Source organism: Vigna unguiculata, chromosome 1, assembly GCF_037176805.1.
Source record: "Vigna unguiculata cultivar grain cowpea cultivar isolate G323 ecotype 2 chromosome 1, ASM3717680v1, whole genome shotgun sequence".
Classification (NCBI taxonomy): Eukaryota; Viridiplantae; Streptophyta; class Magnoliopsida; order Fabales; family Fabaceae; genus Vigna; species Vigna unguiculata.
Genome location: NC_140792.1, coordinates 961,447 through 982,221, shown reverse-complemented (window position 1 = coordinate 982,221; position 20,775 = coordinate 961,447). Strand labels below are relative to the sequence as shown.

Below are 20,775 nucleotides of genomic sequence, written 5' to 3'. Positions count from 1 at the left end.
TATTTTATATATTAAATTAATAATATTATTATATCATAAACTACTAATATCATATTATGAAATATAATATTATTAATATTTAAAAATTACAGACATGCGCCTATGTTTACAAACGGATATGAATTTAACTATAGTCGTCTTTATTTTAAGTAAAAATTACATAAATTCTTGCTATTTAATGAACTTAAGTTTAAGTCTTATTCACATATTTATCGAGTAATGAATACATAGGTATAATATTTGTATAAAATATTTATTATCTCATTTAAAAAATTTCTAAGTAAAAAAAAAACATAATAAAAATGGAGAATTTAAAATGAACATACATTTTTAGAATTTAAAATTTATTAAATTATATATATATATATATATATATATATATATATATATATATATATATATATATATATATATATAAAGATGTATTTGGATATTAAAAGTTATGTATTTAGTTAAATGTTAGATGTGACACTTAAAAAGTTTAAAAAATACTTGTTTGGTTAAAAACACTTATTTAATCCAGTAGTCCAATGTTATGTGAAATTGTTTTAATTATATTAATTTATTATTATATATTTGATGATGAAAACGTTGTGTGACTTCATTAATTTAATATTTTAAGATCCTGATTAATCTAACTGTCACGCAATGCATGACCAATGTGTTACATATATTATATAACCATTATTAAATCAGAGTTTACTTTGCACGAATTTTCCTTTAAAATAGTTCCTGAAATTATAACAACTAACTAATTAGCCTCTAAATTCCTCTAAATTATAAAATATCATTGGACCATTAAAACTCATTAAATATAGTTAATTAATTACTTTAATATGTGATTTTTGTTAGAACGAAGTTAGTCGTATCATAATCAAATTAGAATCTATTTTAACAAACTTTTTTGAACATTCTATTTCATTTCATATCGGGTCGTTAACGGAACATCCAATAATTTATTGTCTACGTACAAGATGAATCTATCTCGACGTGAGGAGATGTGTTAGAAGTCTCACATCAACTAAAAATAAGATTAATTCACAATATATATAAGTGAGTGTAATTCTTATCTTACAAACCGATTTCAATTTTTATGTGGTTGAGGTAGACATAAAGTTAATTTCTAACATTTTTCCTAAAAAAATGTAACTAATTAGAAAGTTCTGACGTGGAAGAATACCACGTCTCTTCTTACAATCTTTCAGAGAATGGCACATGCTAACACAAAACCTAATAATTAAACTATGTATGAAAAATGATGCAGCATTCGTTGTAATTTGACTTAAAATGTCTTTATTCACTAATTAATCAAGAAAGTCAAAAAATTAATTATGAAAACATAGTCTAAACTATGATCATTAGAGCCATGTGCTTCAATTTAGGTGACAGAACATTGAGCCTGGCCAATATTTTCTCTACAGTGGTTGAGGTTTATACGTTAAACACAACAACAAATTGACGTATATTTTTATTTTCAAAAAATTAAATAATGAATCTTTTAATTCTTTATAGTGAAATTATTAGTTATTGTCATTATATCCGGTATATTTAATAATGGGTTAAATATATTTTTGATCCCTCAAGTTGCAGTAAAATATGGAATTAGTCTATCTTTCAAATTTTTGACCAATTTAGTTCTTCATTTTAACAAATGCGTCAATTTAGTTTTTTTAACCAAATTTTTAAATTTTGTTACGTTTGTCTGACATTTCAAGCGCATTTCATAATAGTATTTGAATTGTTTACACAGTTTGACACATATTTGCTTCAATGTTAACTCAAATATTATCATAAAATGCGTTTAAAATGTTAAATAAACTTAACAAATTTGGTAGAAAAGACTAAATTCACACATTTCTAAAGATAAAAGACTAGATTAGTATAAAGTTTTGAAGATATACTAATTCCAAAATTTACTGAAATTTTGGGATAAAAACATATTTAACCCTTTAATAATTATACATCACTTAGTCAAAGATAATTTAAATATGTCACATTTTTTAATCCTCTGAGATATTTTCTAAAAATAAAAGAATAATTATAACATTAATTTCTAAAAGAGACAATTCTTCAAATGCGAGAATGGACTTTAATGATTATAAGTCATTATACTTAAATAAAAACATATTTAAATTTATAAATCTATTATTTAAATTTGTAAAGCTATTGAATTAATATATAGGGATGAAGATCTCAAGGTATCCTATGTATGTGTCATGATTATAGGTCAGCCAAGACCTAAAAATATCATGTGCCTTAGAAAAATATGGCTAAAATAAAGCTAAATCGGTTTATTAAATTGAAAAGTTGGTGAATTAAATTCTTCAAATAAATAAAAAAATTGGTTTCAAAAAAAGATATTGTAAAAGGATAAAAAAAAAGGAGATTTGGTCAAGATCAGAAAAAAAGGAAAACAGATTGTATAAGTTGATGAAAATGCTTAATATAACTAGGAACGACAAAAATATCTGTGTCCGCAGATATCTGCGGATAAAATTCGCGACGGATAGTTACTATCCGCAGGTAGCGGGTAGCAAGTATTTTAATACCCGCTTATAAACGGGCCGTACTATCCGTACCCGCGGATACCCGTTACCCGCAAAAAATTAAAATTAAAATTTAATTTATATTTTATTAAGTTAAATTTAATTAAAATTAGAAGTAATAGTATATTTTATTATGTCAAATTTAATTATAATTATAATTATAATTTAATTTAATTTATATTTTATTTTTATAATTTTATATTAAAAATTTATAAAATACATATTTTTAAATATTTGCGGGTATCGGGTATCCACGGGTACCCGCGAATTTTAAAAATATCCGCGAGTATTTTTTAAGAAACGGGTAAACGGGCGGGTAACAGACAGATTTTTTTTTGGCGGGTCGGGTTGCGGGTAGGCACTATCCGTATCCGACCTGACCTGTTGCCATCCCTAAATACAATAGTATTTTTTTACTTAAAAAGTAAAAATAAACCCTAAACATTTTCGTTCCAAATATAACTAGCTATTATTAACAAGGTTAATGTTTATTTTTGAAACTTCATTAATTGCAATAATATACATTAAATTACCCATTTGCTTCATGTAGTTGAATAAATTTTACTTTTTTGTCTGTGCTTAGTTACCTATTTTATTCTTTGTACATAATATATTTTTAATAGTTTCTATGAATTAAGATAATAGAAAGTAAAAAAAAAAAAGAATGTATAGAGACAAATAATTGAAATTATTTATGTAAAAGCTAAAACTGAAAACACATTAATATTTTTATCGATAATATGACATGTTAATATTAGATTATAAAATGATTAAATTTCGGCAAATTAATAGTGAAAAAAATTAATTATTTATCCAAGTAATATATCACTAATAATATTACCAAAATTTGTTATCTTCATGATAAACACACCAATATTTTTATCAGTAGTGAAATTGTATATTAATAGTAGATTAAAATAATATTAGTTTTAGAATAGTGAAAGATAAACATCCTACAAAAATTTATGAGATTAAAAATAAGGATAAACATTTAAATAAGGTATTAAAATATGTAATTTTTGAAGAGTACAACAACTCATAAATGCAATAATAATAAATAGCTCGGAAAGGACACTAGAAAAGACAAAGAAAACCATGGGCAATGTAGCTCAGTGAGAAATACAAGGATTGCTTCAATGGTATTCTCTTCCAAAATCTACTCAATACTCCAAAATTAATAGTTAATTTTTTTAGGAAAAAAAATAGTTTTTTCTTGAAAAAAAAATATGGATGAAATTTGGCTCCCATATCATTAATAGGTTCATTAAGGGAGACTCCAATATATTTCATACTAATAAATCATAACAAACTTATATAATAGATCTAAATATTTTTTCTTATATACTATTTATTCCTTATATATTATTTATTGGTTTAATTAGTCGGATGATACCCACTTTTATCTAGATGTATCAGTTTGGTACCCGCTTTTAAAAATGTGTCAATCGAGTCTCAATTTTTAAAAAAATGCCTCAATTAGGTTTTTTTCGGCAAAAATTTATTAACACCATTAATAGTATTAATATTTAAAATGACTTACACAATTAAGTATTGATACTTATATTAAAATTTAGTGGTAAAAGTAATGAATTAAGTTAACGGCTTTACTAATATTTATCTAAAAATAATTTGATTAAGACACTTATTCGAAAATTGAAACTAGATTGACACATTTTTAAAAGTGGATACCAACCTTCCACTAATTAGATCTAAATCATAACAAACTTATATAAGAGATCTAGACATTTTTCCTTATATATTATTTATTCTATTTATCTATATATATATATATATAATATTAGATATTTAAAGTTAAATTAGTTTTTATTTTGGAAAAATATAATAGAGAGATGTGAAGATTTCACATTTGATAAGTCAGGAGTTACTTTCCATTCACCTTCTTAGTTGAAATACCTTTTTTAAGTTTATTTTAATTTCTAGCTTCTTTTTAGACGGGAGCACCGTTCTCCGTCATCCTTAAAAGTCTCGAGCAGAAGAGCGTGGTTCAAACGCGTGTCCCCATTGGCCTCGCGCTCCCAGAGGCAAAACCAAAAACCCCGTGCCGATCACGCGCCTCGCCGTGACCGTAAACGAAAGCTCAGAAAAATGTAAAATATTTTAATGGCGAGTGGTTTCCTTATTCAACGACCGCGCCTCTGCGGTTCTGTAACGCACGTTAGGTGAGGACCAACGCGCTTAAATACTCCCTCCGGTTCCTTCCTTTTCTCATTCTAACAAACTACCATTCTCTCTTTTCTGTTCTCACCGTTTTCTTCTCTTCTCCTCAAACTGCAACACTCTCTCCTTTTTTTCTCCATTCTCAGAACCTCTTCTTTTCCTGCGTCGGAGAAACTACGGTACCTATCTTCTTCCTCACGTGCACATTCTCCCTCCCTCTCTCTCTCTCTTTTGCTTATAATTGGGAAATTACTGGAAAAGGAAACTTCTGATGAAATTTCACATTGGAAACTTTTTTTTTCTTCTTTCTGCTTTTAACCATTGATTTGTTTGTTTGTTTTCGATAAAGTTCGCAACGACTTTTATGTAATGCTGTAACATTCATTAACTCCTTTCTGTTTTAACACTGTTTAATCTGCAACCAATTGCATTGTGATCTGAATCTCCCTCTCTTCGTTGTTTGTTTGTTCCCTCTGAACTCGTTTTTTTTCAGATATCGTCCAACAGAGTAAAATATGTTATATTGTCCTCTTTTGGTTTTGGTACTGCCATCAGGGATTGTGAATTGTCTGAATTCGACAGGAAAAAAAATGTCGTTTTTTTCTGTCGCCAAGTTTTGTTGATTGGATCAGAGACTAACTTCAAAATTTTGGCGCACCAAAACAGACATGAATTTCCTGTTACATTTATACTATTCACAGCGTATCTGTGCATTAACATTTGAAGAATTGTGGAGGGCTTGACTTGACTTGGATGGACCTCAAAATCTTTGGGTTCTAATATGATAATTTCTAGAGGGCATATTTCTTAGGATTGGTGTGGAGAAGAATAGAATTTCCCATCTACCAGGTTGTGATTTGGATTCTATATTGACTTTTTTGGAGTAAGTAATTTTGGAACCTTTCACCTAACCAGATGTGATTTGGAGTCTATACCTTTCATTTTTAACACTTAGAGTAATGGACATCAAATTATGGATCGTCTTTTTCAGGTTTAACAGTTAAGGAGTTGAGTTCGACCTATGATATTTAGGCCTAATATAATTACTTTTGGAGGGAAGACTTAACCAACTCTAAAAAGTTCGTTAAGTTGAACAAAACGATGTCTTGTTTTTGACAACTTTAATATTCATTTGTGCTTTTGAAATGGAATAAACGTGTATTCTTCTACAAGTGTTCTTTGAATCTAGACACTTTTTCTCCTAACATGTCCTCTTCTAGATTTTGGGATAAAAAATTAGAGAACTCATTCACCAAATAGGTTGGTGCCCTTGGTCACACACATGGTCAAAGCCCACCGGAGCTTTGGAGTTCATATCAAATTTTTGGATTCCGGAGAAGTGTGTTCTTTACCGTGAACCATTAGGTGCATTTTACCTTTCTAGTCAAGTTGAGAATCTGAACTTTGACCGTTTTATTATAATTATTATTTAATGGGGATTGCGTAAATATGTTGACATTCAATGGTTCGGTAACAGTTTTTGACTAGTGGATCTTTCTCTCTTTCTTTCGCGATGCTTTCGGTTTTGATAGTTACTATTTGATGTATTATTGAACTTTTTCAACTGGTTTTATTTATTTATTTCCGAGAACGTTTTTTTTTTTTTTTTCTTTTATGAGTGCATCATTGTTTTATTCAGAGAGGTCGTTGCATGAATGATTGATTGATTCAGTTGTTGTCCACAAGTGTATTCTGGTTTGTCTGCCTTGTAACTGTTTAAACTTTAATTAAGCTGCTGCATTGTTGTCGTTTGCTTTCACGCTCGCCTTTTTCGGGGTTTTTGTCTAATAATTGCTTCTTCTTCTTGGGATCGTGTTTTTACTCTAATAATTGTTTCTTGCGCCTGTAATAATGTATTTTCTAATAGTAGATTTGGTGTCACTAAGGGTATTTTGGTAAAATAAGCCATCTCAGTCATTTAAATTGAGAGTGGACCTAACTTAATCTTATAAAACTCAAGTTTGTAAAATAGGTTTTGCATCCTACTTTATATAAAATAATCTATTTTAGTTATAATTATAAACGAATTGAGATTTATAACTTACTCTTCAGATTAGGATCTCCTCAGATACTATTTGAGAAAGTCAGTTTGAATTTAACTTAATTTTACAGAATCGTATTGTTAGTTAAAGATTATTGTCATTTATGTTCTTTAATTCTGTTTTATCACTTGTGGATATGAGATCTAGGTAAAAAGATAAACAAAAGAAAGGATAAAAGAAGTCAAATTGTGAAGTTGGCATCAACCCGTGATGAATTTAACACTCTTAAAATTTTCTTTTAGTGTTTTCATTGAAAAGACACGTCGACATTGGTATGTAAGTTTTTGTTCAATGATGGTTATTGGAGTCTGTAACAAGACCACCATGGTGAGTGAGAGTGACGGTACCAAATTCTGACCAAGAAGTTAAGAGAAATTCTATTTCTACAATTATTTCTGTCTTCCTTTTTGTTTGTTTATTTGCCTTTGGTAGTTTATAGGGTCATGTTTTCATGTTTTCAATTAATCGGTGACTTGATATTCAATGAATTCAAACTAATCAATTGCATGATCATTGTCTATAGGAACTCATCAGTCGATAAACTGCTAACTCAAAAGCAGTGACAAGAAAGGAGTTGATTGAAGTGGTGGAAGTTTTATATACGTTGGTTCATTTTGTTCTGAATACTCCATAAAAGGTCTTACATTGTTGCTGCTCTGTGAAAATTGTGCATAGACCTGGATCCAATGGAGATTAAGCCAAATCTTACTCCTGTCCTTACTGATGCCGCACCCTTGACAAGGTCAAGGCTGGGTGTGCCTTCTGGTTTGTCACCTTATTCTTCTCCAAAAGGGGCAACCTTTCCCCATCATGGTCCCTTTCTGGCTATTCCAAGAAAGAAGACAGGAGGAATTCTTGATGATTTTCGTTCTAGCGGTTGGCTTGATGCCATGAAATCTTCTTCTCCTACTCACAATAAAGTATCCAAGGATCTCAATCATGGAACTGGATCACCTGATGCTGCTTATAGTACCTGGCTGGTATAACATACTTTCCTCTGTAGTTTTTTTGTTCAATAGTTGTGGAATGTTATGTTTTTGCAATTTCATTTTGTCACTTTTTCTATTCAATTCCACAGCTAAAGTTTCCATCAGCACTTGCATCTTTTGATCAAATTACTAACTACGCAAAAGGGAAGAGAATAGCATTATTTCTTGATTATGATGGGACTCTTTCACCCATTGTGGACAATCCTGACTGTGCGTTCATGTCAGATAATGTATGTGATGTTCTCTATTGATTTGTCGTCCACGTTTCAATTAGTTTTTTTCTTCTGATGCTACTACTACTTTGCTGATCTGACCCTTAAACCTCATCAGATGCGTGCTGCTGTTAAAAAAGTGGCGGAATATTTTCCAACTGCAATAATTAGTGGAAGAAAACGTGACAAGGTAGTTGCAGAATTTTATGAAACAATCTTATTTTTCTTTTACTTTTACTTACATTTGCGTATAACAATTGTCGAACATTAGTTTTGACTTTTGATTTTAACATTTATGTTATATACCCTGTTTGCTCAGGTATATGAATTTGTTGGATTAAGTGACCTCTATTATGCTGGTAGTCATGGGATGGACATTATTGGTCCCCCCAGACAATCTATTTCTGACGATCACCCTGATTCTGATAAGCAGGTACTTGTTTCAGAATTTCTACCTGAATATGTGTCTTAGTTCACATTATCTGTCAAGAAGTACCTTGTAATGTAGCTCGATTTGAATTTTATTCTTTTGAAATTACAGGGTCTTGGTGAACTTAATTTATTCCAACCTGCTGCTGAATTCCTGCCCATGATTGATGAGGCATGTATATTTGAAAAATACAATCCTTTTCTATCTTTTTTCTTTACTTGAAAGTTGTATGCTGATCAACCAAGGTTTCATGTTCGCACAGGTACTTAGGTTGCTCAAAGAGTGTACAAAAGACGTTGAAGGAGCAACAGTTGAGAACAACAAATTTTGTGTATCTGTACATTACCGGAATGTCGATGAGGAGGTATTAACTTCATTTCTGATGATTTTTTTTTTTTGTTTAGCATAAGAATGGGGAATCTTTCTACCTAGGATGACTTCCTCTTCTCACCAACTTATTTTTTTGCATGTTGGAATAAGATTTATTTTGGTTGAAATTAACTTTAAAATGAGATAACCTATGTATCGATGATTTTATTCTAAAAATAAGTTAATAATAAAGCTTGCTAAAGTTTTTCATCGAACTCAAACTATTTCAAGTTTTGCTTAAACTCAAAAAGACTTCTCAAACCGTAATCAATTCTTCAACGTGGAACGTGGAACAAGCAAGTGAACATTTCCTTAAAATTATGTCACATGATTTTGCACAATTCCATATAAAATCTAACACGCACTTCATACTTTATAAGCATATATTTCCTCTTAATTTGTTTCATTTGATGTACAGAGTTGGCCTATTGTGGGACAACGTGTATATGATATTTTGAAGCAGTATCCTCGTTTGCGTTTAACTCATGGGCGGATGGTACTGTTTCGCGACCCAACTTTTTCACTCACTTTTCAAGAGATATAACTGTTAAAAAGTACTTCATAATAATCTGTTTAGTTACTAGTTTTCAGGTTTTAGAGATTCGGCCAGTGATCGACTGGGATAAGGGAAAAGCTGTCACATTTTTACTTGAGTCACTTGGTGAGTTCATTGTTTTTATCTAATGAATGACTACTTTCTTTGAAGATCAAATTTTGTTATGCAAGTAAATGACTCTAAGACTTATTTTTAGGACTCAGCAATAACGATGACGTGCTAACTATATATATTGGAGATGATAAAACAGACGAAGATGCCTTCAAGGTAATAGTAATAAATCGCTTATTATGATGTCATGCTTGTTTCTCAAATTCTCTTTTTGTAGATTCCCTTAATACTGATACCAAACGACTGTTACAGGTTTTGAGAGAATCTAATAAAGGTTGTGGCATCTTAGTGTCCCCTGCCCCAAAAGAAAGCAACGCAGTTTACTCTCTTCGTGATCCCTCAGAGGTAATTCTCTTCATTCTAATTTACTTCGTATGTTTCTTTTTCTTTCATTGGACTGCATCTGAATCTGACAGATGAAACTTTTGTGATGTCATAATCCAACCAATGTTGTATCTTCAGGTCATGGAATTTCTGACATCACTTGCTGAATGGAAATCAAGCATTCAAGCTTGCTGAAAAGCCTTACAAATTGTATAGAGGAGAACATACTTCCACTATGCTATATATATATATTAGAGACAGTCTTTTTGTTTCGATTTTGGGTTTTTTGTTAGAAGACTTTCCAAGAGGTCTGCTAGAACATATTTGAGCTCAGAGGACCTCTGACCACAGCAACAACATTGTCAACCAAGTTGTTTTATTCAAAGCTTGTGTGGTAAGTAACTGTAAATCCCCGGCTGAGAAATATAATATATATATATATATATATATATATATATATATATATATATTTTGGAAGATCAAGGAGAATCTGCTCAGAGGGCTTGCTTTTTTGTTCCCCCTTAAAAGTTTTTATTGTATTTATTTCATATTCTTTCTTCAAATTTGGTTATGGTCCCTAACCAGTCACTGGGGATTCAATATGAAATTGTTCTGTTCTTTTTCTGTTGTTGAGAGAATTATCATATGTTAATTTTTTTTAACATGTAGATTGGATATCATTATTTGTATTACATATTTATATATCAGTTTGATTACCTCTATATATTTGATAGTTCCACTTCCTCACTCTCTGTGCTCTCTTAAAATTATTCTACAAATTGTCCTTTTAACTGTGATATGCTTATTTGCATATTAACTTCAATTTTATTGCTTTAAGAATACACTATTAGAGTAATTTCTGGAATAACGAAGTTATTCTACATCTTCATTGTATGCATAAAAAAAAAAAAAACACCCAAATACATAATTAAAATAAAATTCAAATCTACTTAAGGTCATTCATGATATTACAAAGATATACAATGTTTTAAAAGATAAGTGTAAAAATGTCATAAACATGCTCTCTCATCACATGAAATATTTGTCTATATGACTCTCATTATATAATTAGAACTTGAAATTTTTTTAAATCTCCTACCATAATACTTACCCCAAACACCATCCACTCACACTAACTAGTATCCTCGATCTTTATATAATATCAATTAACTCAATGTTAGATAAATAATATATTACGAAGAAGAATCGTTATGACATTGGATATTTTATATTTGAAGGCTTTATTTTTTTTTTTTGTCATATTTCAAATAATTAATATAAAATTTATTACTTGTAATTTGTTGAGTAATAAAAATAAGCTCTTCTGATTAAACAATCAAATATTTAAAAATGTTTTAGAGTTAATTCTACACCACCTTAAACAATCTTATTTCTAATAATTGGAAATGGTCTTACTCACCTGAATGGTATTATACTATTTGATTGAGACGGTTCTTAAGACCAAAATTAAATGTCTATTTCATATACTTCTTTTAGATATATAAAAAAAAAAATAATAGATATTTTGAAACCGAAACTTGTATTTTGAATTTATTTTTGTTCTTGTCCTCTTTTCCAATCGTATCGGAAGCACCATAACCACCATTCTTATAACCAACTTCCGCGTGACCCATTTTCTTTTCTCTTCTTCATCTACCATTTTCACTCTTCAAATCCCATATTTTCTTCATCTACCATTTTCACTCTCACAATCTTCTTCATTGCAACAACAATCACAAACTCCAAACTTCTCCACCATAGCTCAAGCACAACAATGGAGACCAATCTTCTTCATCATGCTCCACTACACACCCCTTTGCTCAATCATCCACCAAGACTCAACAACAATGGCCATAAACCATCAAAGGGTATCTTTGTGATGCTTTGTTCCATTGTTTTTCTCATGTCATTGCTTGCATTGATCATGATCATGATCATGATCAAGAGCCAAAACCACTCAGAAAAATTCACAGAAACCACCCCTTTTGATTCATTCATCTCCCCCAGAGGGGTGTCTCAAGGTGTTTCTCCCAAGTCCAATCTTTTCCACAGAGCTTCATACAATTGGACCAACGCCATGTTTTCTTGGCAAAGAACAGCGTTTCATTTTCAGCCTCAAAAAAATTGGATGAATGGTAGGTGTCTTGTATATTTGTTACATGGCTTGATATCATTTTTGTGTACATATTTTAATTAAATTTTTAATATTTTTTAATTCACTTTTTAATTTTATTTCTGCTTTCTATTTGTTTAAAAAATTTATCATGATTTATGATCTTAAATCATCATTATATTTTGATAATTTTTTCTTATAATATAGTATTTTTGTTTTTTATATGTTTAAAAAGATTTGATGTGATCTATGATGTTAAAGTATAAAAAAATTATATTTTAACAACTTTTTCTCATAAAATAAAGTGTCATGTTATAAATTATTTTGAAATATAAAAAAATAAAAAATTACTTTAAATTTAACACCTTAAAATATAAGATAAAATTATCAAAATTTAATTTTTTAAATCGGCATTAACATCGTTTCGTAGATGTTGATAAGACATGTGTTAATATAATCATCCATTTCCTTTACGTTCTTCCGAAAAAAAAAATGACTAGAACTGATTAAAAAACATAATATTGAGTATTTTTAAAAATATAGAAACCTAAGAATAAAAAATATATATTGAATTATTATTATAAATATAGAAACTTAAAATGCTATTAAGCATTATCACGACTGTGTTTTGTAGTAGTTTCTTGCTCCAAAATTAACTTTTCAAGTCAAAAAAATTTCATTCCAATTATGTTTTTTTTTTCTTTGGTTATTTTGAGAGGCTAATGAATGAATTGTGTCCTTGTTCCACTCATGTTCATGTTTCCTGCTGATGATGTTTGATTCAATTGACTCCAGATCCTGACGGTATGTTGGTTTTTCATTTTATTTCTCAAATTTATTTTCTGTTCATTTTTTATTTGTTAAATATGTTTTTGATTTTTCAAGTTTTAGTAAAATTTAGAATTAGTCATTTTTCAAAATTTTTGACCAATCTAATCTTTCATCTTTAAAATATATGAATTTAGTCATTTTAACCAAATTTTGTTAAGTTTATCTGACGTTTCAAACGCATTTCATGATAGTATTTGAATTGTTTATACTGTTTAACACATTTTTCCTTCAATATTATAATAAAATGCGTTTAAAATGTCCAATAAATTTAACAAAATTTGGTAAGAACTAAATTCACGCATTTATAAAAAAGAATAATTAAATTGGTATAAAGTTTCGAAGAGAGACTAATTTCAAAATTCACTGAAAGTTGATGAAAAAACATATTTAACCCTCTTTCTTTTATATTCTCCAACATATATATATGCTATCAGATTTGTTTTATTACAATTTTATAGTGTGGCTAAAATAAATATCACAAAAAAAAGTTAGTAAGTAACACTTAAACATAAAGTGAGTTATTAAACAAAAAACCGGAATGAGTAAATGGGAATGAAGACACCAACTTTAAAAGGAAAATTTAAAATAATAATTTTGTGAATTTTTTTTAACTATATTTTTTTATCTTATTTATTTTTTCTGACAATGGAATTTTTAATTTCACTCTCACTTTAAATTCTTAACATATACTTGTGATATGTTATATATGTAAAATTTAGGGATTTTCATCCGTTAATTTATATATATATATATATATATATATATATATAGAGAGAGAGAGAGAGAGAGAGAGAGAGAAATAAGTTGATTTGGTTTTAATCATCTAGTTTAATTAAGTAGATATATAAGTTTTGTTTTGAGAAAAACAAACATAGTTTTATCTAAAATTAGCACCTAGTTCTATAGTTAGAAAAAAAATTAAGAAAATTTTGTACTGTACTTTACCTACATAAACTAAATAATTAGAAAATAATAGAACTATAATATAACACTTTATATATAATGAAAAAATATTATTTATTTGGTTGATGTTGGTTGAATTGGTAAATTTAAAATCTAAGACTTGAAATAATTTTCACTGGATTAGATTGGTTTGTTTTGCGTTGATTAAATCAAACTAACATTTTACACAATTTAATTGATTTAACTTGAATTCTTAATTGGGCCGCATTGATTCAAATTGACGATCATGTCAAGTAAAAATGGTTATTTTTTTTATTAATGAATAAGACTTTTTTTTTTTTTTACTTTTCTTTTTATAATGAGTTACTTACTTTAGATAAGTTGAATCTTATTAACATTTAGTATACAATTTTATTAACATTCTAAATAATGATAATCTGAAACTTTTAATATAAAGTAGATAAACCATTACTCTTTTAGCATATATTTATTTTAGCATAGTTATAGTTATTAATTTTTAATATAACTTTTTTTATCTGTTGAAGTAATAAAGAATGCAAGAAGCATGTCGATAATCAAAATGATGTAATTTTAAATTTCATCTTTTTATCTATAATTTTAATTACTAATTATAATGAAAATGTTAAAAAAAGTTATTGCCATAAAAAAAAGTATGTATCTTAAATTGATAGCATGGGAGATGTTGTGACATATGATGAATTAAATATGTTTTTATCCGTTAACTTTCATTCAATTTTGAAATTAATTTATTTCAAAATTTTAGACTAATTTAGTCCTTAATCTTTCAAAATATGTGAATTTAATATTTTTAATCAAATTTTGTTAAGTTTATTTGATATTTCAAACACATTTCATAATAGCATTTGACTTGACGTTAAAGTAAAAATGTGTTAAATATTATAAACAACTCAGATACAATCTTAAAATACGTACAAAACATCAAATAAAATTAACAAAATTTGATTAAAAATGACTAAATCTACATATTTTAAAAACGAAAGATTAATTGGTCCAAAACTTCAAAATAAACTAATTCTAAAATTCACTAAAAAATTAAAAATCAAAAACATATTTACACGTATATGTTTCCAATTATTAGGGTTCGAAAATTTGAGCAAGATAAAAAGAAAACAAATAACATTGAATTGAGATTTTATTCTATGGTTGCAGGTCCATTGTTTCACATGGGGTGGTACCATCTGTTCTACCAATATAATCCTGATTCAGCTGTGTGGGGGAACATCACATGGGGCCATGCAGTATCAAGGGACATGATTCACTGGCTCTATCTACCCATTGCCATGCTCCCTAACAAGTGGTACGATATCAACGGTGTATGGACCGGATCAGCCACGATTCTGCCAGGTGGCAAAATCATAATGCTTTACACAGGTGACACCAATCAATATGTGCAAGTGCAAAACCTTGCATACCCTGCCAATCTATCTGATCCACTTCTTCTCGATTGGGTCAAGTATGCGGGTAACCCGATCCTAGTGCCTCCGTCCGGCATCGGATCCAAGGACTTCCGAGACCCGACCACGGGTTGGGTCGGGCCGGATGGAAAATGGAGGGTAGCAATTGGGTCAAAGAAAGGAAAAACGGGCCTTTCGATAGTTTACACAACCATTGATTTCATCAACTTTGAGCAAAATGATCACTACTTGCATGCCGTCCCGGGTACGGGTATGTGGGAATGTTTGGACTTTTACCCGGTTTCGATAAACGGGTCGAAGGGTTTGGATACTTCGGTTAACGGGCCACAAGTTAAGCACGTCCTAAAAGCTAGTTTGGATGATGCAAGGGTAGATAGTTATGCAATTGGAACCTATTTTGTTGAAAACGACACGTGGGTACCCGATAACCCGCTTAAGGATGTGGGTATCGGGTTGCTTTTGGACTATGGAAGATACTATGCTTCAAAGAGTTTCTATGATAGAGAAAAAGAGAGAAGAATTCTATGGGGTTGGGTCAATGAAACTGATATAGAAAGCGATGACTTAAGAAAGGGTTGGGCTTCTCTTCAGGTATCAATTTTTCTTTTTTAAGTTTAATTCTCTCTTTTGCTTCTTCAACTTTGATTGTGATTTTAGTTTAGAGACATTTTTGTGTTAAATTTTCCCATTTTGAAATTAAGAGGATGCAATGTAACTAGTTTGATTGTCAAGCACGGAAAGTGTTTGATGAAATGTCGTAATTTTTCATGGTTGAGCTTATAACTTCATGTGAATATAAAGCTTAACTACATCTTTTCTGTTTTATCAGACAATTCCAAGAACAGTGTTGTTTGATAACAAGACCGGGACTAATTTGCTTCTGTGGCCAGTGGAGGAAGTAGAAAGCTTGAGACTAAGTAGTGATGAATTTGAAAGAGTGGTGGTTAAGCCTGGCTCTGTTGTGCCACTAAACATAAGCCTAGCGACACAGGTTTGTCCTAGAATTATGTAAGTTTACTCAAATGTTTTTCTGCAGTGTCACTCACAGTAATTGTACTCACCAGTAATTATTTTCATTTCCCAAAAACTATCCCAGTTGGACATATTTGCTGAATTTGAGATTGAATGGTTGAACTCTGAAAGTAATGGTGAGAACAACATAGGTTGTGGAAGGGGTGGTGCAGCAGACAGAAGTGCTTTTGGACCATTTGGTCTTCTAGCAATAGCAGATGATTCACTTTCTGAACAAACCCCTGTTTATTTTCGCCTTTCTAATACTACCACTTTCTTCTGTGTTGATGAAACAAGGTAGGAGTTTGCACTTGGTTATACAAATTTTCTCCTTTTAAAGAAGAAACACGGTAATGAGTTTTTGGGTGTGATGTAGATCATCAAAGGCTTCTGATGTTGCAAAGCCAATTTATGGCAGCAAGGTTCCAATCCTCAGTGACGAAAAATTATCAATGAGGGTATTGGTAAGTGTGAATTGCACTTCTTGTTCACTTGGCATGTGGTTGTACATTACCTATTTTTAGTTTTTATCATTGGTTTTCTCTTTAGATTTTGTTAATGCATGTTCTTATGTAGTTTGGGGTGAAATTATGTTTATTTTGTCTTAGTTAATACACAGTTTTTTGTAACAATTAACTTTCCAATTTGACCAGGTTGACCATTCAATTATTGAGAGCTTTGCTCAAGGAGGGAGAACTGTGATCACAAGTAGGGTTTATCCAACTGAAGCAATATATGGAGCTGCAAGATTATTTGTATTCAACAATGCTACTGATATAAACATTAAGATCTCCTTAAAGATTTGGCAATTGAACTCTGCTTTCATACGTCCTTTTCCCTTTGATCAAGGTCAGTGAAGAGTGTTTATTTATATTATTCTCATTATCATTATGATGATTCATGTATTACTATTGAGATCAACAATCATTCATGAAGTTACTGAATTTTGGTTGAATTATCAATCACTTTGTTGGGAATTCATTGCAAGTTAACATTAGCAAGAGCAAACGTTTTTCCCCCAAAAGTCTCTTAATTCATAGTATTGGATATGTAATTAAGAGAAGCACCATTTCTCATGTTAAAAGTCAATCTTCACATGTTATTGATTTAAGATGAGAACATAGATATAGGTTCCTGCATAAATTTATAAACTGTAAACATATTCTATATAGAAATAAATACATTATTTCACTAAAAAATATAGATTTTATCACATACAAATATACAAATGATTATTATAAGTGATTTTGCTGAGAACTTTCAGTCATGCAATGAATTCATAAAGAAATAGAATTAAAACTCTGTAAGAAGAGACGATAACTAATTTGAATTAGCACTAACATAACACACATTAAGGCATTGACTTTTTTTCATTGATGTCTTTCTCCTTTCTTTTTTTCTGTGTGGTTGTTCATGTTTCATTTTAACATTAAACTCTCTACAATTCTCTTTGGTATGGCATAAATTACGAATAAATGAACGTAAAATCATGGACTTCATTAATGCATGCATCTATTTTGTTCTTTTGTTCATTATAATAATTAAAATTGTTCTAAGTCATGAAAGCATATATTCCATAATAGTTCTACGGAACTTTTTAATATTGAGACATAGTTTAATTTTGTCTCATGTTTTTTTTTCAGAAAAAAAAAATTGTTTTGCCCTAGATAAGTAATCAATGAAAGGTATGCATTTTTAATTAATACGACATTTATAAATTTGTTAATAATCAATGTGAATCAATAATAATATTCAATAACAATTTTTTCAATAATAAATAATGAATTTTTTTAAATGAGAATATAAAAAAAATTTAAATTAACTTTGACACTAACTGGGTGAAGCGGTGTTCGCAAATTATGAAGGCTCAGGATCTGAATCAAATAGCAATTCGCGCCCAAAAGCAACTACTCACAAACCCTAACCCCCAATTGTTGAACCCTTTACTATCACTTCTCAGAAATTCGAAAAATGCATTCTTTCATCTCTACAACCAAATGCTCTCACACCCTTTCTCCCACAACCACTACACCTTCACCCACGCCATCAAGGCCTGCTCCTTCCACCACGCGCACTCCAAGGCGCTCGAAATCCACGCGCGGCTCATCAAATCCGGTCACCATGTCGACATCTTCATCCAGAACTCGCTCCTCCACTCCTACCTCGCCCGCAACGACGTCGTCTCCGCCTCAAACCTCTTCCGATCGATTCCCTCCCCCGATGTCGTTTCATGGACCTCACTGATATCGGGCCTCGCCAAATCGGGCTTCGAGGCCCAAGCCCTTCAACATTTTTCCGCAATGAGCTCGGAGCCCAGAATTGTCGAACCCAATGCAGCCACCCTTGTCGGCGCGTTGTGCGCGTGTTCGTCGCTCAGGGCTCTGAGGCTCGGCAAGTCCGTTCACGCTTACGGCGTGAGGATGATTGCCAACACTAATATTGTTTTTGACAACGCGGTGTTGGACTTGTACGCAAAGAGCGGGTCGTTGAAATATGCGAAGAACCTGTTCGATAAAATGTCTGTGAGGGACGTGATTTCTTGGACCACTTTGTTGATGGGTTACGCGCGTGGTGGTCACTGCGAGGAGGCTTTTGGTGTGTTCAAACGAATGGTGCATAGTGCAGAAGCTGAACCTAACGAGGCAACTGTAGTAACTGTTTTATCAGCATGTGCCTCTATCGGAGCATTGAGTTTGGGGGAGTGGGTGCATTCGTATATTGACTCACGACACGACCTTGTGGTTGATGGAAATATCGGGAATGCTTTGCTCAACATGTATGTGAAATGTGGAGACATGCAAGTGGGGTTTAGGGTTTTTGATATGATTGAGCACAAGGATGTTATCTCGTGGGGCACTGTTATCTCCGGGCTTGCCATGAATGGTTATGGGAAAAGAACATTGGAGGTATTTTCACGCATGTTGGTTGAAGGGGTTGAGCCTGATGATGTTACTTTTATTGGGGTGTTATCTGCATGCAGCCATGCGGGGTTGGTGGATGAAGGGGTTATGTTTTTCAAAGCAATGAAGGATTTTTATGGCATTGTGCCACAGATGAGGCATTATGGTTGTGTTGTGGATATGTATGGACGTGCTGGTTTGTTTGAGGAAGCTGAGGCTTTCCTTAAAAGCATGCCTGTGGAAGCTGAATGGTCTATTTGGGGAGCTCTTCTTCGAGCTTGCAAAATCCATGGTAATGAAAAGATGTCTGAATGGATAAAGGGACAACTCAGGGGGAAAAGTGTTGGTGTTGGTACCCTTGCTTTGTTGTCTAACATGTATGCCAGTTCTGAACGATGGGATGATGCTAATAAGATTCGGAAGAGTATAAGAGGCACTGGAGTGAAGAAAGTTGCTGGATGTAGCTGGGTAGAGCTTGAGGTTTACAATAACAGATCGGATTCAAATGTGTGTGCTGCCTAACAAGGAGGATATTATCAATGAAGCTTTGACATGGAGAATGGTACTACCAACAATGATATAACCTCATGAGGTTGAATATGAGTGCAGATCTTAGCATTACTCTGTTCATATGTAGAGTCAATATGTGATTCTTCTCAGAATCGCAGCAGCGACCAGATCCTACTACAAGAACAGACCGAGGCTGTACTAAAAAATGAACCCCCTTGGAAATCCCAACACCAGTGTGGTAGCAACAGGATCCGAAGCACAGAACTTCAACGCATCATTCATAACCTCCGCAAACGCAGTAGGTTCATGCTCCTCTTAAACTACACGAACTAAGATTAGATGGAACAATATCATCATCACCATAATTTGTGCTCTTCAAATAAGTTGTTTAATTTCAAAATTGTAAATCCTTGTTGATGGAAATGTTCCATAAATACAATACTTGTGAATTTAAACATTAGTTCACAAAAGGTTACGGACTCTCAATTTTGTTCTTATGTGCAAATGGTTCTTAAATTGCTTCCTATTAGTACAAACTTTACAAGTTTGATCTCTGCTATCATATGTTGTCTGCTAACCACACTGCACTTTTTTAATTTGGTTGTGTGCTACACTTAGGGGCCAAACTGACTATGTTTACATGTACAGGATAAGTTTTCATGCATGTGTACCAAATTAAAAATCTGCAACACATGTGCATATTCTTTCCAAAGTAACACATGGTGCATTTTAAATATTCTTTCATCAATATTTTGCACTCATTATAGAAAACTTGTTTTTCTTAAATATTAAAACATACACTCTTTAAAAATTAAAATACTAAATATTCTCTTAGATATGCTTAAATTACACCCCTCTTCCTTCTTGATTTAAAATATGCATTTCCTTTTCCAAAGAGATGAATGTGTATATTACAGTACTTGTGAATACATATAAATAAGTTTCCTTTGCAACGTGTCTCCAATTCCTTTAAAAATATTAGTCCCGCTGATATTTCGTCCTTTTTTTTACAACTAATACTGTCACAATAAATAATTTTGAACACTCAATTCTCGAGTTTAGTTTAGTTTTTCAAGAGATATAATATCAAGGGTGAAGTATGTTTTTGGTTTCTTAATTTTTAGTAAATTTTGAAATTAGTCCATTTTGAAACTTTAGATTAATTTAGTCATTTATTTTTCAAAATACGTGAATTTAGTTATTTTAATAAAATTTTATTAGGTTTATTGTATGTTTTGTATGCATTTTACAATTGTATTTGAGTTGTTTATATTATTTGATACATTTTTTCTT

The 20,775-nt window shown here is 31.1% G+C and overlaps 2 protein-coding genes and 1 pseudogene across 3 annotated transcripts; all 3 read left to right on the top strand.

Annotated features, from left to right (window-relative positions):
* Positions 1 to 4,742: 4,742 nt before the first annotated feature.
* On the top strand, positions 4,743 to 10,504 carry LOC114163396 (trehalose-phosphate phosphatase A-like). Its single transcript, XM_028047712.2, has 12 exons — positions 4,743 to 4,903; positions 7,290 to 7,746; positions 7,845 to 7,985; positions 8,086 to 8,157; positions 8,287 to 8,400; positions 8,509 to 8,568; positions 8,660 to 8,761; positions 9,185 to 9,262; positions 9,358 to 9,427; positions 9,519 to 9,589; positions 9,686 to 9,778; positions 9,896 to 10,504. The coding sequence occupies exons 2-12, from the start codon at positions 7,453 to 7,455 to the stop codon at positions 9,950 to 9,952; spliced, it is 1,152 nt and encodes a 383-aa protein (XP_027903513.1). The 5' UTR covers positions 4,743 to 4,903; positions 7,290 to 7,452; the 3' UTR covers positions 9,953 to 10,504.
* Positions 10,505 to 11,444: 940 nt separating this feature from the next.
* Positions 11,445 to 18,040, top strand: LOC114163986 (beta-fructofuranosidase, soluble isoenzyme I-like). Of its 2 annotated transcripts, XM_028048417.2 has the most exons (9): positions 11,445 to 11,892; positions 12,666 to 12,674; positions 14,796 to 15,652; positions 15,891 to 16,052; positions 16,158 to 16,369; positions 16,449 to 16,536; positions 16,726 to 16,921; positions 17,716 to 17,757; positions 17,938 to 18,040. In XM_028048417.2, the coding sequence occupies exons 1-8, from the start codon at positions 11,532 to 11,534 to the stop codon at positions 17,745 to 17,747; spliced, it is 1,917 nt and encodes a 638-aa protein (XP_027904218.2). In that variant the 5' UTR covers positions 11,445 to 11,531; the 3' UTR covers positions 17,748 to 17,757; positions 17,938 to 18,040. The 2 variants fall into 2 exon arrangements, with proteins under 2 accessions (XP_027904218.2, XP_085529043.1); XM_085672917.1 differs by lacking the exons at positions 17,716 to 17,757; positions 17,938 to 18,040 and having other exon boundaries at positions 11,446 to 11,892; positions 16,726 to 17,096.
* LOC114163990 (pentatricopeptide repeat-containing protein At2g29760, chloroplastic pseudogene) lies at positions 17,932 to 20,041 on the top strand (annotated as a pseudogene).
* Positions 20,042 to 20,775: the final 734 nt, after the last annotated feature.

Excerpts from the sequence above, each read along its gene's own strand:
- LOC114163396 (XM_028047712.2), top strand. The coding sequence starts at position 7,453 with ATGGAGATTAAGCCAAATCTTACTCCTGTCCTTACTGATGCCGCACCC. Across the intron at positions 8,401-8,508 it reads ACCCTGATTCTGATAAGCAG|GGTCTTGGTGAACTTAATTT; the intron begins GTACTTGTTTCA and ends TTGAAATTACAG. Across the intron at positions 8,569-8,659 it reads TCCTGCCCATGATTGATGAG|GTACTTAGGTTGCTCAAAGA; the intron begins GCATGTATATTT and ends ATGTTCGCACAG.
- LOC114163986 (XM_028048417.2), top strand. The coding sequence starts at position 11,532 with ATGGAGACCAATCTTCTTCATCATGCTCCACTACACACCCCTTTGCTC. Across the intron at positions 15,653-15,890 it reads AGGGTTGGGCTTCTCTTCAG|ACAATTCCAAGAACAGTGTT; the intron begins GTATCAATTTTT and ends CTGTTTTATCAG. Across the intron at positions 16,370-16,448 it reads TTCTGTGTTGATGAAACAAG|ATCATCAAAGGCTTCTGATG; the intron begins GTAGGAGTTTGC and ends GGTGTGATGTAG.